Source organism: Ovis canadensis, chromosome 1 (assembly GCF_042477335.2).
Source record: "Ovis canadensis isolate MfBH-ARS-UI-01 breed Bighorn chromosome 1, ARS-UI_OviCan_v2, whole genome shotgun sequence".
NCBI lineage: Eukaryota > Metazoa > Chordata > Mammalia > Artiodactyla > Bovidae > Ovis > Ovis canadensis.
The window spans coordinates 235,317,495-235,334,096 of record NC_091245.1 but is presented as its reverse complement, the minus strand read 5'-3'; the positions used below and the strand labels follow the sequence as shown (position 1 = coordinate 235,334,096).

The 16,602-nt window shown below is 41.1% G+C and overlaps 1 protein-coding gene across 2 annotated transcripts in view; it reads right to left on the bottom strand.

Annotated features, from left to right (window-relative positions):
• Window positions 1-630: 630 nt before the first annotated feature.
• The window catches only part of PLCH1 (phospholipase C eta 1), a 248,790-nt gene continuing 232,818 nt past the window's right edge, over window positions 631-16,602 (bottom strand). Inside the window, exons 19-24 of one of the 2 annotated variants that reach the window (XM_069562069.1) lie at window positions 10,906-10,990; window positions 8,819-8,965; window positions 8,518-8,597; window positions 6,991-7,050; window positions 6,196-6,550; window positions 631-3,770 (exon numbers count right to left, since the gene is read on the bottom strand). In XM_069562069.1, coding sequence (XP_069418170.1) covers window positions 1,699-3,770; window positions 6,196-6,550; window positions 6,991-7,050; window positions 8,518-8,597; window positions 8,819-8,965; window positions 10,906-10,990 — 2,799 coding nt within the window. In that variant the 3' untranslated portion in view covers window positions 631-1,698. The remainder of the gene's footprint in view (window positions 3,771-6,195; window positions 6,551-6,990; window positions 7,051-8,517; window positions 8,598-8,818; window positions 8,966-10,905; window positions 10,991-16,602) is intronic. The other variant, XM_069562058.1, reaches the window with a different exon arrangement.

The window sequence follows — 16,602 nt, the reverse complement described above, 5'->3', positions numbered from 1 at the left end:
ACAATGGACTAATGAGCAAAGTGGCCCTGGTGGTAGGCTCAGATCCTGTACGCGATTCCAGAAGCAGGGACTCCATGGAGTCCTGGCTTAGGAGTGAGAAGCAGCTGCAGTGCCAAGAGGTGGTGGCAGGAACTGAAGGTGAGCAGGAGTAGGGTGGGCACCTGGCTGGGATCACCACCATCGAGGTGGTGAAGCACAGGATCCAGGTTCTGCAGCAGCAGGCTGATGAGAGAAAGCAGGATCCAACTGCTTTCCTTTCCAGTCTCCCCCCACACAGCAAAGCTTCAGGTGGTCTAATTTGTCAAACGCAGCCTCTTGCCAGCATTGAGGCTTACCAACTCCACTCCTGCCACGGGCAGGATTTGGGAAGGATTTTTAAACTTGCAACATCATCACCAAATGCAAAGCAACTCATTACATTTCCATTTCTTCTCAAGTCACCTTGCAAATACGGTCTTAAAAGCAGAGTGAAAACACTCAAGGACATAAAATGCTGCTTAAAACTGTCCCCATAGAAGTGATCTCTTCTACTGCAAAGAGATGAAAAGGCAAGTATTTCCAAGAGCTCTGGGGTCCCTACTCAACAGTCATCACATGAACTTCAGTTTGGGAAAAAAAAAAATCACCAAATGTTTAAAAATCTCCTTTAATTATATTTTCATGAATTCCAAGAACATCATTGCAGTTAACATTACAAAAAAGCAAAGAGGGACATCTGAACATGCAATTAAAAAATGGATTCACAGTGAAAATAATGTATGTTGGTACTAAAATAGAGTTACTTGGCTCCCTGAAGGGAAAAGGTTTCTTCTAATTATCTATATTCACTTGGGTTTTAGCATGAGAAAATATTTTTTTTTTCTTGAAAGCTTTGGGAAGTTTTCAATTTGTGCTACTGTCATTGTTAGCATCTGCTGGGAGTCCTTCATCCTGAAAGCCATTATTTGCAGCCTATAATTTAATCAGAAAATTCAAAAATACAACAAAGAGCTTGGCAACTGTGTTCTTGTTACATACAAAGCCATTAGCAAAAATATGTAACAAAATTTATGTAAAACAAACAATTTTGTCCTTATATACAGAAGTTTGCTTTATTCCTCAGATCCTCACACCCGGCTCTAAAATGAGAGGGTATGGTGGTGGGGGAGGGCGGCTACCCATCTCCTCTGAACTCTCCTTCTGGGTGGGGTAGAGAAATCTTGAAAGGTAAGGTAGGTAACTTTTTAAATCTTCTTCTAACTGAGTTATAAAAATGCATCTGAGCTTCTCAATAAAGAAGGAAAACTAGGAAAGATGGTAATGGCTTTAAAATAAAGAATTCATCCCTTTGCCCTTTGTAAAAATCTCTTAGCAGAGAGTAAAAATGACTACATTTGTGACCGTGAGCTGAGAGCACAGAGTAAAGGGCGTCTTGGTGAAACATAGAACCCAAACTGCTGAGAAGTTTCACATCTAGGGCATGCACCTATATCATACCAATGGAGTTCACACCTCAGGGAGGGAAGATCAGAGGTACACAGGAAATGTCACCCGGGTCTATATACAAATGCAAAAAGAACACACGGAGTCAAAAGGAGGCTGTAATACGAGTTTAAAAATACATCTGAAAATCATCTCAAAGCCAAGGACCATATTTCCTGAAAACTCAGACATTCTACAGAATATCTTATTAACAGCGAAAATGCAGCTTTATGTAATTCACAGTCTCAAAAGAAAATAAATTTCTGGTTTATCATCACTGCTGGGTTCGGTCTGCAGAACAGAATGATGTGAACAGAACCTGTCGGCGTGGCCGGAGCGCAGGGCTGCGCATGCGCCCTCGGGGATCCCGCGGCCCTCCATGCTGCCGCCCTTGGCGCTCCGCAGGTAGCCCGCGATGTAGGAGCCAGTGGAGTGCCGGTTCCCTGTGGGCGCCGGCGCACATGGCTTGCTTCGAAGAACCACTCCTCCCACAGTGCTGGGGTTCACACTCTTCTGCCTGTTGGCTTCCTGCTTCTCCTTGGCACGACTGGCAATATTGCGCACTCTGCTCTGACTTCTGGATGACAACTTCCTGACCAAGGCCCTGGGGAATTGATTGGCATCTTGCTTGGAGTACAGCACTTGGCAGCCATCTTCCTGGTCAAAGGACACAAGTTTCCGCAGCTGCTCGGTCAGGGCATCCATAGGCTCTAACGACTTTGTTTTTACTGTCATACCCTTCTTGTCTCTGATGCCAGTGGTAACGAAGCTCTTACTAATACACTGGTACTTGCTTTCAAAATTACAGGCGATGTCCTCTGACGTTAAGTCCCCCAGACTTTTGGATTTGCAAGGACTGGACAGCTTCAGAGCAGAGTGTGTGGACTGCTCCGGGGCAGGGGCATGCAAGTCATGAGCACAAGGCAGGGGCCCGGAGGTCTCGTTCGTTTTTGCATCTGAATTTGAGAAGTGGTTATGCATAAACCCAGCACCCGGATAGGCTAGACGAGAAATATTCTGATTTTTGACATCTTGAGTATTGTTGAATATTTCAGAGACAGAAGGGTGGAGAGTCTCTTTACAGTAGCCATTTCTCAAGCCTCTTTGAAAATGTTCCACTGCATCTGGACTGTATTTCACTTTTAAAGGAGAAGTGAGGTGACTTGTGCCCTCTCTCCTATATTCATAGGTTGTTAGGGACAGATTTTCTGAGTCTCCATCCATTTCTACAAGACTGCTCTCCCCAGAATTTAAACTGAGAGTAGGAGCAGCTGTTACATCTTCCAGTGTCAAGTCAGTGGAAGTGGCAGGGCCGGGGTTCTTCAGGATTTCCCAGTCTTTTCCATGGGTGGAACTTTCTGGTAACCAGCAGTGAGAAGACCTAGAGGACCGAGGCAGGTTCTTTTCTATGGCCCCAGTCATGGCCTTCCCAGAAAGGTCATCATCTGGTTTAGTTTTAGAGACAGGAGTGGAGATAGTTTCACCAACAGCTGTGTGTGTTGAACATTCACAGGTCTCGTGTCGGGAGAATGCAATCTGCTCAGGAGATGAGCACGGGAAGGATGACTTGGGTTTTCCATTGGAAAAGCCAGGCTTGAAGGGCATTTTTAGGTCCATGGTGGGCACAGGAGGATGGCCTGACATCACACTAGGGCTCTGAAGATGAGAAACAACTGTAGGGTTAGCCTGGTCACTGGTCTCATCAAACTGGCCAATCAGTGCCGAGATGGAACTGCCAGGCTCATTCTCATTTGTTAGAGTGACATTGTCAATAAGGTGGGAAATTTCACTCTCCTGGAGAATTGCCGTGGAATGTAAGTCGGGTGCATCAGAACACAGTGTAGAGACGTCTGACAGAGAAAAGGATGTTGCAGCTCTGCCCTTATCCCAGTTACCTTCCAGCTTCTTAATCTCCAGATTGCTTTGAGAAAGGATGCTTCCTGACAACGTGCTTTTCCCTACCACGAAGCCCCCAGCATTCCCATTTTCCTTGGTTTTCACACCACATAGATCTTTTGATGGGCTAACTGCAGGGTCACAAGCTAAATGCTGCCTTGGAGAGAGGGATCTGCTGAGGCACTGATGTTCCCAGCAATCACTTAACACGTTTGATTTGGTTCTTCCACCCTTTGGACCTGGCACTAACTGTTCTGTGATTGACAAGTTGGTAGTAGAAACAGCAGAGTTTCCTTGGCTGGTGTCTTTGTGGATGAGAGCGCTGGAGGAAGAGGATAACTTTTTGTTGAAATTTGGAAAATGCTGGTCTTTTACACTTGCCTTCCCATCTTTTCTGGCATCCTTATCTTCTGCTGAATGAAACAAACAATATTTTAAGTGACATATATCACTTTATATAGGACCTGCAAACACTCATGTTTGCCTTAAGACAGACAAATGGAAAATGTAAATCTGTTACATTGTGACAGAATCATGGATTGCATAGATTTGCAACAAAGTGTCTGTGTGATGGATAAATGGTAAAATATATTTATATAGTTTCACTGGAGCCTCCCTTTGAATAGCTATTACATCAGCTAAGGATGTAATATTCATTGTAAAAAAAAATGTCAATGAGTTACCATACTTTTACAGTGAAGATTACCTTAAGTTGTTTCCTATTCAGATTTGTACTACACAGAAGCATGGCAATAAAAACAGAACAAGACAGCTCTGTTAAACAAAGTATTGTGGTACCTGTAAGCAAGATACTGTAAACTTTCAAAGTCATACATGTGCTAGTAAAAAAACAAACAAAAAAACCCACAAATCATTTTGAAAAACATTTTGGCAAAAGACTTAATTTGACCAATTAATTTCTAAAACAAATTGGAAGTGCAATAAATGCATTAGAATATCAATATCTGTTGACTTTAAAATGTAAAAATAAAGACTTGGTCACCAATTCTATGCCATTGCTAATATCTAATTTCCCATTGATAATATTTTTTGGAGTTTAAATACATAAATTTCATATTTCATTGTCCCCTAAAAGAGGCAGCAAGATCTTAGGCACAAGAAGGAAAACTTTAAAAAAATACACAATTTAAATTAATTCAGGGTGCCTCACTGTTTAGTATAGTGTTAAGACAATATGAGGTGTGCTAATATTCTTAATTACATTATTTTAATAGCATTTTGTGCTTTCAGTTATGAAAATTGAAAAAGAATATGCTTAACTTATTAACTATTTTCCTAACTAAAAAAATCCTCATAAAAACTTGATTAACCCAAAAATTATAAGGAAAAATATAAATATTATATGATGTTACCACTCAGATAGACACTGTAAGCTTTTATATTATGTATACAATTCTGTATTCTGAATTTTTTCCACTTAATTTTTCTTCTACATGGTAACTTGAATCATTGCATGGTTATGTATTGCTCTATATTTACAAGTTTTATATTTATGTATTACTAAATATATTATGCTCTCTATATATGAATAACTTATATAAAGTTCCTGTTTTTTAAATGCAGGAAAGAGATATCAACTATTGCTTTCTAACTCACCCAAACAGTATTAGCATCTTAATTGTGGTTTTAACAGGATTAATCATTACCATTTTTTTGCCTTATTTCCCTCCCAAAATGGAGTTTATATTTATTTATAGTTTACTTCCCCCAAAGTAGAGTTTTAAAATAAATTTTAAAGTATGTATTTCATCTCTTCTTCAATACTACTCTTAGCAACATTTCAAACATTAAACTCCCCTTTTCTCCTTTAAAGAAGCCATTGAAAAATTGACTTGTCCTCCTATCATATCTGACAACAAAAATCAATACAAAGTGGTATTCATGAGAAAAGAGGTCACTGAAATTAGACTGCATGATGAAAGAATTTTGCTAAAAGAAACAAGGATCACCTTCTATGTCTGAGGTGATTCTGATTTAATTAAAACTTATACACTGCAGAGACATCAAATGCATACAGTTTTGGCACTTGAATTATCTAAAACAGGGTGAGGGAGGAGTCACTGATACAAGGACAGAGCTCTTCGGGACCGTGTAAAACAGATACCACTCGTTATCAAGTTCTCGATATGAGTGAACCATTATGCTCAAATTAGAGGAAAAGATAGGTAACACCTGGCTCCTGTGCCTGAGGGCATTTACAGCTGGACAGGAGCTACAAACATGCTTCCTTCCCTGCCCACATCCAGGGGAGGGAAACAGGCCACAGGAACACATCAAATAAACTCCCTTTTGAGGAAGCAGAGATTTCTCAAGTGAAGAAAGTGGCTTACTTTAACAGCTGGCATCTCCTCTTTCTCCATAAACATTTCCAATTGTGGAAACATGTTGCATAGTGAGAAAGAAATACAACAAAACTACACCTCAGAAAAGTCAATATAATTCTATTCCTCCTCAGATAATCAGTAACTATGGTACCCACTAAGAAAACCATGCTCTCTGCTCATATTTTGCCGGTTTCAGCACCCCTCTGTTGTACCTCATAGACCCATACGCTCTCCACCATCACCTCTGGCCCCTCACTGTCAACTTCAGATGCCAATGTTATTTTGAGGCTGTAGGTGACTAGGAAATTGCTCTTCCAGCACCCTCTCGCCAAAGTTTAAAATCTGGTCTAAAAGGTAACACTGTAATGTAATTACCTATTTTTCAGAATATTTTACTTTGACTACAAAATGCCAGCCATGTGATCGTGGTAATTAGGGACACCAAAATGTGTCTTAAAATGGTGTATTCTCAGAGAAACTTAAAGCATCTTACCCTGAGAGTTTTCCTTTCCTTCAGTGTCTTTTGCGGTTTCGGATACAGGCAGCGACAGAGCCCCAAGAAGACTTCTGTCAACAGGCATAGAGACAGGGCGTGCTTGCAAACTCCGCGTGGTCCTTCTCAGGACCCCATCTTGATCTCTTGCAGCCTCAGAAACAGAATCCTTCATCTCTACCATTTCTTGGAAGCCCATTTTGCTCTTTTTTCTGCCTTTGGCTGGAGCGCTGGCTGTGCGTCGCAGAATCTTGTCTCCAATCGATCGCTTCCGAATGTAATGGCAAGTGTTTTCTGAAGAATTGTGTCTGGGATTCTTATTGAACAGCCCCTTCAAACCTTGGAGCTGTCTGTTCTGAAGACACAAAAGGACCAAGCAGAAGTTAAGCAAACACCACTGTGTCAACCGCTTGCCTCTCAAGTAACAGCTGCATGAAAAATGGATAGAAAACGAAATCTCACAGCCACTGAAGAATATTCAAACCAAGAAAATGGCAGCACACAGCACGCTTGCACTACGTCATGCATGTCTCATCAACCTGACTTTGGGAGGAAGGCAGCCTCCCATTTTCACAATCAAGTTTGCCCACGAGTTTCCTGCCCAAAGAAGGCAGGACAAGGTGGTAGGAGGAGTGTCCACAGTGAACAGACTGTTATGAACTTGAGCCGCCTTAAAGCAACAGACGCAAGTTTCAAAGTGGTAAGCAGGACGATGGAGCGATGTGAGAGAGCATGCCGCCATGACCACTGATAGGAACGCGCCAGCCAGAACCAAACACCATGCTGAGAAACTACCTTTGTAGCTCCTAGAAAGTGCAATATAGTGTAACTGGGGTTGAGTATTAAAGGGCTCCACTGCAAGGGGGGAGAAAAGCACAACAAAACACAATTGGGCCTCATTCAAGAAGGTTGCACAAGTGAAACCAGAAGATGATACAACACATATGCTCTGTAAACCCTTTCTCCCACTTTGAATTTTTAGTTGCAGGTGTCATTCATTGCTCAGTTCACTACCACCACATTGGGGTTTATGCATCTCAACCCAAACACACCTTGAAGGGAATAAATGACTTACGCTATACACAGACATTTACTTAGGAGAGAGAACACAAGCCCTACAGAACACATTTTCTTTCCTGTTATTTCTGGCTCAAGTTTTAAACAAATTCTGAATTTTATTATTTCCTTCAAGCATGTGAAATGCTAGAGATGCTGCGTAGGTCACCTGGGATTCCTAAGAAACTCAAGAATCACTTTTGGATAATTTACATTTGTGTATGTTTAGGCCAGAGGAGAGATCTCAGCAAGCAGCATAATCTAGGACTGAACACAAGACATAAAACTTTACCACTCTTAGAAATTAGGATGCTCACCCCTCCCAACTGACGGATGTGAAAATAAACACACACTTCCTATTTCCAGGGCAAATTGGTCCATTCCCTACCAGTCAGATTGTAGTCTTTTTAATATTAATATTAGCTGACATTTCTGAGCATTTAGTATGTGCCAGGCAGCTTCTTAAAGTATTTGTTTATGAAGTAGGTACAGATAAGGAAGCAGAAGCACAGAGAATGTATAAACCTCTGGAGGAGGAGCCCCAGACTATGCTGACCTTCTGATAAAGAGCACTGGACACTCCTGGGCCTGAACCCCTCCAAATCACACCTAGTCCTGAAAATTGTTCCGGTCACTAAATCCCCAGTGACTTGGCATTACCAGACGAGAGCCTATTGATATGTAAACTTCAAGTGAGCTCTGCAGTGAAGAAACTGTCATTGGGAGAAAGCCAGAAGACACTGGTATGGTCTCTTCCTTTTAAGTTCAGTGGGTGGCTTTTAATTCATTCATGATTATTAGGTTTCCAGTTAAATACATGACGCTTGAATGAATGCATCCTGCCTAGAACTGGCTGGGATCACAGCCCAGTTAGTACAGGTAATTCAAACATCTGAGACTCCATTTCCAACTGCAGCCAGCTGAGTCTTTTTTAAGGATTATAATAAAATTCAAACATGTAACTCCAGCTTTCCTGTTTTAGTCAAATGATTGCCTGAGAGAGTAATAGTTTTCTCAGTTCTATTAAGCCCAGCACGGGCCACTGGGTGGAGGGGACATGTACACACCCCTAGACAGAGGAAGGAGCACATGAATGAGGACCTCAGGGCAGGAGAGCACATGGAGCATGGCGTGGGCTGGCCTTCCTAGAGTTTCCTGTCAAAAAATTGTGTCGAAGTTTACGTTCCTTTTATGCAATGAATTAAAAACTTTGTTAGGGACCATATTATTGTTGCATGTGACTTTAAGCCCTGTGATCATTCTCACCTTTCCATAGATTTCATTGATTGTTATGTGGACAAATATAGACGCTTCTGTCAGTCCTTCTAAGTAGACATGCCGGTAGCCTGATAAAAGAGAAGTAGTTACCTTTTAGTTGAACTCATGTTTGACTTTTCCATGGGTGAAATAGAATTAAATACCTGACTTGACAATAGTTATATTAACCCTCACATTATCATATAACACATACTTTATATATCATATATGCCATGTATCATGTATATTGCATATCACATCTTCCAAAGAACAAGGAATGGTCTAGAGAGAAAAGTTCAGCCAGAATTACCAGGCACCAAGCTGCTGAAGGTCACAGTTCTTTGCCCAACAAAGTCTCGTCCAATTGGATCATGATCCCACACAAGGAACCGGACCAAAGCTATTTCTGGCATGTGTACTGTAAATGTCAGGGTTTCTTCCCATACAGGGTTAAATCCTGAGAGAAATAGGAAAAGACAAATTGAAAAAGCAAAAGAGGTTGGCTAAAAATGATTTAGCGGCAACATCTGCAAAGCAGACAGTGAAAATTGCTTGCAATGGTTATTAAACTGGTGAAGACAACAGAGCCACCCCAGGATGCCTTACTGAAATAAACCCTTGGAACTTACCTCCATTGCTAGAAAATAATTGGTAAGAAAATTGCCTGTAAATTATTACATCAATTCTAATAATCCTTGAAGCAAAACTGCATTGTAGAGAAGGCTCTTCTAGGCAATATTTAAAATGTTTCAGTAAGCTCAAAAAGTATCTATAGTAGTGAGCTAAGAATAATGTTTTAGCGAAAACAATAAAGAATGATTCCTCTCCCCCACCCCTACCTCACCCCAATAAAGCGGTGCTTCTCACCCACTAAAACGTTTGCTGTTATCATCACCAGCAAGCATTCTGTAAGGTTTCAGTGTTATTGTACAAATGTTATTGTCACTGTTTAATTTTTCAGTTGTGTCCAACTCTTTTGTGACCCTGTAGACTGTAGCCCACAGGCTCCTCTGTCCGTGGGATTTCTCAGACAAGAATACTGGAGTAGTTGCCATCTCCTTCTCCAGGGGATCGTCCCAACCCAGGGATTGAACCCGTGTCTCCTGCATTGCAGGCAGATTCTTTATGGCTAAGCCACCAAGGAAGACCCACTGTACATATACTATCCTATTTAATTCTTATGGCAATCCTCTAAGGGTGGTAGGGCAGAGGTTCTTTCCCTAATTAATGAAAAAATATATATTACTGACTTTCAAAAATATGTAATTCTTAAAAAAATATACAAGTACCCATGCTCATTTTTAACACAGGAAATATAATGCTTATGTTATAGTTGAGAAAACAGATATTCAGAGAAAATAATGTGCCTAAAGTCATACAACTAGTGACAAAGCCAAGTGAGATGAGGCACTGTTGACTCCCAGTGGCATCTCATGAAGCAAAACCTTAATACAAGAAAGATGATATATTTTCATAGGTACTGAAAATAAATAGGAAAAGCATATAATTTCACTCAAATTCTATAAGCCAAAAACATTCATTTCTTGGCAAAATTCTCTCAGATAAATTAATCAAATAGATAAAAAGTCAAGTACTCTATAAGTTTTTCTTTTCTAAAACTGAAAATTAGTGATATTAAACATATGTATCAAGGAGGAATCAGCCACTTAACCCTAATGCCTTAGTTAATGAAATAATTATGGACAATCATTGAGATGTCCCTCCTGAACAAGAGAAAGCATACTTTTTGTTGATTTAGTGATGACATCTCAATTATTTCTGAGACTAAAAATATTCATTGAGCACAGGTAGGAAAATGCAGTATGGGGACCTTACTTACTTTAAGCATGTTATTTCCTAAGTAACAAGTTTCTGCTACTCTTGAACGCTCAAATCCCTTTCTTTAAACTCCTCTGAAAGCCTGTCTCAGTTCAGTTCAGTTCAGTCACTCAGTCGTGTCCAACTCTTTGTGACCCCATGAACTGCAGCATCCCAGGCCTCCCTGTCCATCACCAACTCCCGGAGTTCACTCAAACTCATGTCCATCGAGTCGGTGATGCCATCCAGCCATCTCATCTTCTGTCGCCCCCTTCTCCTCCTGTCCCCAATCCCTCCCAGCATCAGGGTCTTTCCAATGAGTCAACTCTTCGCATGAGGTGGCCAAAGTATTGGAGTTCCAGCTTCAGCATCAGTCTCGCCAATGAACCTCTAGACTTTCTCTTTCTACCCCTTCTCTAGGTGGTCTTCCCAATGCAGGGATTGAACCCACGTCTCCCACATTGCAGGCAGATTCCTTATCGTCTGAGCCACCAGGGAAGCCCACACAGACACGTTTTTCCTTTTCAGTGCAAATTCTACCTCTAAAGCATCTTTATTAAAAGTGAACAGAGATCTTACCATTGTCATCTACCACACGAGTTTGATCTTTAGAACAATCTACCGGCAATCCAATAATTTCAACTTCAACAAAAGGATCGATGATCTATAAAAAGATTAAAAGCGTTAGTTATTACCACTGATACATTTCTACACATATGTTAATTGAAGAATATTAGCCAAAAAGTCTTATATCAACAGCAATCCACTTAGGTCCTTACTAAGAAAGAGAAATTGTATCAGGTGCAACAGAGTCAGATATGAGGCATGAAAGAAAACAGATTACATTGTTATTTACCAATATCTACTAATGCTACACAAACTATATCCAATGAATCTATGACTCTAGTTGAGGTTATGTACCCAACAAAAATGAGAGCTTCTGTCTATGCAAAAATGCTCAGAGCAGGTGAATTCATAATAGCCACACACTGGAAACAAACTAAATGTCCATAATGAGTTGGATGGATAAATGGTGGAATATTCATTTAATAAAATTACACAACAATGAAAAGATAACAAAGTTCTCTACATAACCAAAATGTGGAACAAGTCATAAAAGGATATATATATATATATATATATATATTTACATATATAAGTGAAAAAGAACTAAAGAGCCTCTTGATGAAAGTAAAAGAGGAGAGTGAAAAAGTTGGCCTAAAGCTCAACATTCAGAAAACTAAGATCATGGCATCCAGTCCCATCACTTCATGGTAAATAGATGGGGAAACAGTGGAAACAGTGGCTGACTTTATTTTGGGGGGCTCCAAAATCACTGCAGATGGTGATTGCAGACATGAAATTTAAAGACACTTACTCCTTGGAAGGAAAGTTATGATCAAACTAGACAGCACATTAAACAGCAGAGACATTACTTTGTCAACAAAGGTCCATCTAGTCAAGGCTATGGTTTTTCCAGTAGTCATGTATGGATGTGAGAGTTGGATTATAAAGAAAGCTGAGCGTCAAAGAATTGATGCTTTGAACTCTGGTGATGGAGAAGACTCTTGAGAGGCCCTTGGACTGCAATGAGATCCAACCAGTCCATCCTAAAGGAGATCACTCCTGGGTGTTCATTGGAAGGACTGATGTTGAAGCTGAAATTCCAATATTTTGGCCACCTCATGTGAAGAGCTGACTCATTTGAAAAGACCTTAATGTTGGGAAAGGCTGAGGGCAGAAGGAGAAGGTGATGACAGAGGATGAGATGGTTGGATGGCCTCACTGACTCAGTGGACATGGGTCTGGGTAGACTCCGATAGTTGGTGATGGACAGGGAGGCCTGGCATGCTGTGGTTCATGGGGTCAGAAAGAGTCTTCACACGACTGTGCGACTGAATTGAACTGATGTATATATAAGAGTCTATTTACATATATGTCAGAGTCTATTTACATTATGTTTAAGCACAGACTAAAGCAATCTATTGTGATTAGGCTGGTATTTGATGGAAGGAGCGGAGGCTTAGGAGTAGATACTGACTGGGAGGGTATATGGAAGTCTTCTGGGGGTGCTGGATATGTTCTGTCTTGATCTGGGTACATAATAATTAATCAAGTTATCCACACTTGACTTGTGCAATTTAACATAGTTAAATCAATTGAGTACTATGATGCAAAGTTTAAAGTATTTAAAAAGGTGAAAAATATGAGGGAATTCTCTTGTGGTCCAGTGGTTCCACTGCAGGGAACTAAGATCCCATATGCCGGGTAGCACAGCCAAAAAAACCTTTACCTCTCCCACATCCCTGTCCTCTGGGGGAGGAATCTTCCTTGGTTGGCCGTTTGTAACCTCTCTTTTGTCATTCCAGTACTGGATAAGGAGCAATGAAGGAATAAAATCCTAAAGGACCCAGAAAGGAGGGAGTTACTAAGTCTGGGAAAATACTGTTTTAGGACTTTAGAGAGTAAGATGAATACAGTTTGGGAAGGGGAGTGTCAAGGAATATAAGACAGAGGTCTGATGGAAAAACACTTTGAGACAGGTGGATAGACATATTTTTGGTTTACTAAATAAGTCAGCTAAAGTTTACACATTTTGAATTAATTCTTTGCAAACAGAAGTTGTTCCTTAGAATAGAACCATATAGTAAAACTGTACCACTGGAGGTCTTGGATTTGGGGGCAGCTAATAAATATGACCATTCAAGTACTGCATTTCGGACTCTCTTGTTGACCATGATGGCTACTCCATTAGGAGACAGGGATCAAGACCATCCCCAAGAAAAAGAAATGCAGAAAAGCAAAATAGCTGTCTGAGGAGGCCTTACAAATAGCTGTGAAAAGAAGAGAAGCGAAAGCAAAAGAGAAAAGGAAAGATATAAGCATCTGAATGCAGAGTTCCAAAGAATAGCTAGAAGAGATAAGAAAACCTTCCTCAGCAACCAATGCAAAGAAATAGAGGAAAACAACAGAATGGGGAAGACTAGAGATATCTTCAAGAACATTAGAGATACCAAGGGAACATTTCATGCAAAGATGGACTCAATAAAGGACAGAAATGGTATGGACCTAATAGAAGCAGAAGATATTAAGAAGTGGCAAGAATACACAGAAGACTGTACAAAAAAGATCTTCATGACCCAGATAATCACGATGGTGTGATCACTCACCTAGAGCCAGACATCCTGGAATGTGAAGTCAAGTGAGCCTTAGAAAGCATCACTATGAACAAAGCTAGTGGAGGTGATGGAATTCCAGTTGAGCTATTTCAAATCCTGAAAGATGATGCTGTCAAAGTGCTGCACCCAATATGCCAGCAAATTTGGAAAACTCAGCAGTGGCCACAGGACTGTAAAAGGTCAGTTTTCATTCCAATCCCAAAGAAAGGCAATGCCAAACAATGCTCAAACTACCGCACAATTGCACTCATCTCACACACTAGTAATGCTCAAAGTTCTCCAAACCAGGCTTCAGCAATACGTGAACCATGAACTTCCAGATGTTCAAGCTGGTTTTAGAAAAGGCAGAGGAACCAGAGATCAAATTGCCAACATCTGCTGGATCATCAAAAAAGCAAGAGAGTTCCAGAAAACCATCTACTTCTGCTTTATTGACTATGCCAAAGCCTTTGACTGTGTGGATCACAATAAACTGTGGAAAATTCTGAAACAGATGGGAATACCAGACCACCTAACCTGCCTCTTGAGAAACCTCTATGCAGGTCAGGAAGCAACAGTTAGAACTGGACATGGAACAACAGACTGGTTCCAAACAGGAAAAGGAGTACGTCAAGGCTGTATATTGTCACCCTGCTTATTTAACTTCTATGCAGAGTACATCATGAGAAACGCTGGACAGGATGAAGAACAAGCTGGAATCAAGATTGCCGGGAGAAATAGCAATAACCTTAGATATGCAGATGACACCACCCTTATGGCAGAAAGTGAAGAGGAACTGAAGAGCCTCTTGATGAAAGTGAAAGAGGAGAGTGAAAAAGTTAGCCTAGAGCTCAACATCCAGAAAAATAAGATCATGGCATCTGGTCCCATCAGTTCAGTTCAGTTCAGTTCAGTCGCTCAGTCGTGTCCGACTCTTTGCAGCCCCATGAATTGCAGCATGCCAGGCCTGCCTGTCCATCACCAACTCCCAGAGTTTACTCAAACTCATGTCCATCAAGTCAGTGATGCCATCCAGCCATCTCATCCTCCGTTGTCCCCTTCTCCTTCTGCCCACAGTCCCTCCCAGCATCAGAGTCTTTTCCAATGAGTCAACTCTTCACATGAGGTGGCCAAAGTACTGGAGCTTCAGCTTTAGCATCAGTCCTTCCAATGAACACCAAGGACTGATCTCCTTCAGAATGGACTGGTTGGATATCTTTGCAGTCCAAGGGACTCTCAAGAGTCTTCTCCAACACCACAGTTCAAAAGCATCAATTCTTCGGCACTCAGCTTTCTTCACAGTCCAACTCTCACATACATACATGACCACAGGAAAAACCATAGCCTTGACTAGACGTACCTTTTTTGGCAAAGTAATGTTTCTGCTTTTGAATATACTATCTAGGTTGGTCATAACTTTCCTTCCAAGGGGTAAGTGTCTCTTAATTTCATGGCTGCAATCAGCATCTGCAGTGATTTTGGAGCCCCCCAAAATAAAGTCTGACACTGTTTCCACTGTTTCCCCATCTATTTTCCATGAAGTGATGGGACCAGTTGCCATTATCTAAGTTTTCTAAATGTTGACCTTTAAGGCCAAATTTTTCATTCTTCTCTTTCACTTTCATCAAGAGACTTTTTAGTTCCTCTTCACTTTCTGCCATAAAGGTTGTATCATCTGCCTATCTGCGGTTATTGATATTTCTCCAGGCAATCTTGATTCTAGCTTGTGCTTCTTCCAGCCCAGCATTTCTCATGATGTACTCTGCATAAATAAGCAGGGTTCATGGCAAATAGATGGCGAAACAGTGGAAACAGCGTCAGACTTTATTTTGGGGGGGCTCCAAAATCAATGGAGATGATGACTGCAGCCATGAAATTGAAAGACACTTGCTCCTTGGAAGAAAAGTTATGACCAACCTAGATAGCACACTCAAAAGCAGAAACATTACTTTGCCAAAAAAGGTCCATCTAGTCAAGGCTATGGTTTTTCCTGTGGTCATGTATGGATGTGAGAGTTGGACTGTGAAGAAAGCTGAGTGCTGAAGAATTGATGCTTTTGAACTGTGGTGTTGGAGAAGACTCTTGAGAGTCCCTTGGACTGCAAGGAGATCCAACCAGTCCATCCTAAAGGAGATCAGTCCTTGGTGTTCATTGGAAGGACTGATGCTGAAGCTGAAATTCTAATACTTTGACCACCTCATGCGAAGAGTTGACTCATTGGAAAAGACCCTGATGCTGGCAGGGATTGTGGGCAGGAGGAGACAGGGACAACAGAGGATGAGATGGCTGGATGGCATCACCGACTTGATGGACATGAGTTTGAGTAAACTCCGGGAGTTGGTGATGGACAGGGAGGCCTGGCGTGCTGCGATTCATGGAATCACAAGGAGTTGGACACGACCGAGCGACTGAACTGAACTGAATAAATACAACTCCTGTTTTTAAGGAATTTAAGAGGTTTAATTTAATTAAATCTAAATTAAGGAATTTAAGATGTCACAGAGAGTAGCACTGACGTATATACACTGTCATGTGTAAAATACATAGCTAGTGGGAAGCAGCTGCATAACACAGGGAGTTCAGCTTGGTGCTCTGTGATAACCTAGAGGCATGGAATGGGGGCGTGTGGGAGGCAGGGAGGAGATACGTGTATACATAGCTGAATCACATTTTTGTATAGCAGAAACCAACACAATGTTGTAAAGCAATCATCCTCCAATTAGGAAAAAAATAGCAGCAGCCACCACAGGCTTGAAGGACAGCTTCCAGCTTCAACACTGCTGGACTTGGGCAAATTGTGTAACATCTGTGCTTCAGTTTCCTCATCTGTAAACCTGAGAAAACAGTGTCTGCTTCATCAAAGCTGTAATCCAGGTGACATGCCAGGAGAATAGAGCTGAACAGTAGCAGCAAGAATAGGGAGAGATTCAGGAGGCAGAATGTCCAGGAGATAGTAACTGGGTAGATGTGGAGAGCAAAGAAAAGGTGAAAATTAAAGATGACAATTTTCTGATTGGGAGCAAGAAACGTTATTTCACTCTCAGAGATAATGAATAATGTGAGAGATCAGAGGCTGAAAATTCAATGAGTCAAGATGAGAGGAAAACTGTATTTTCAT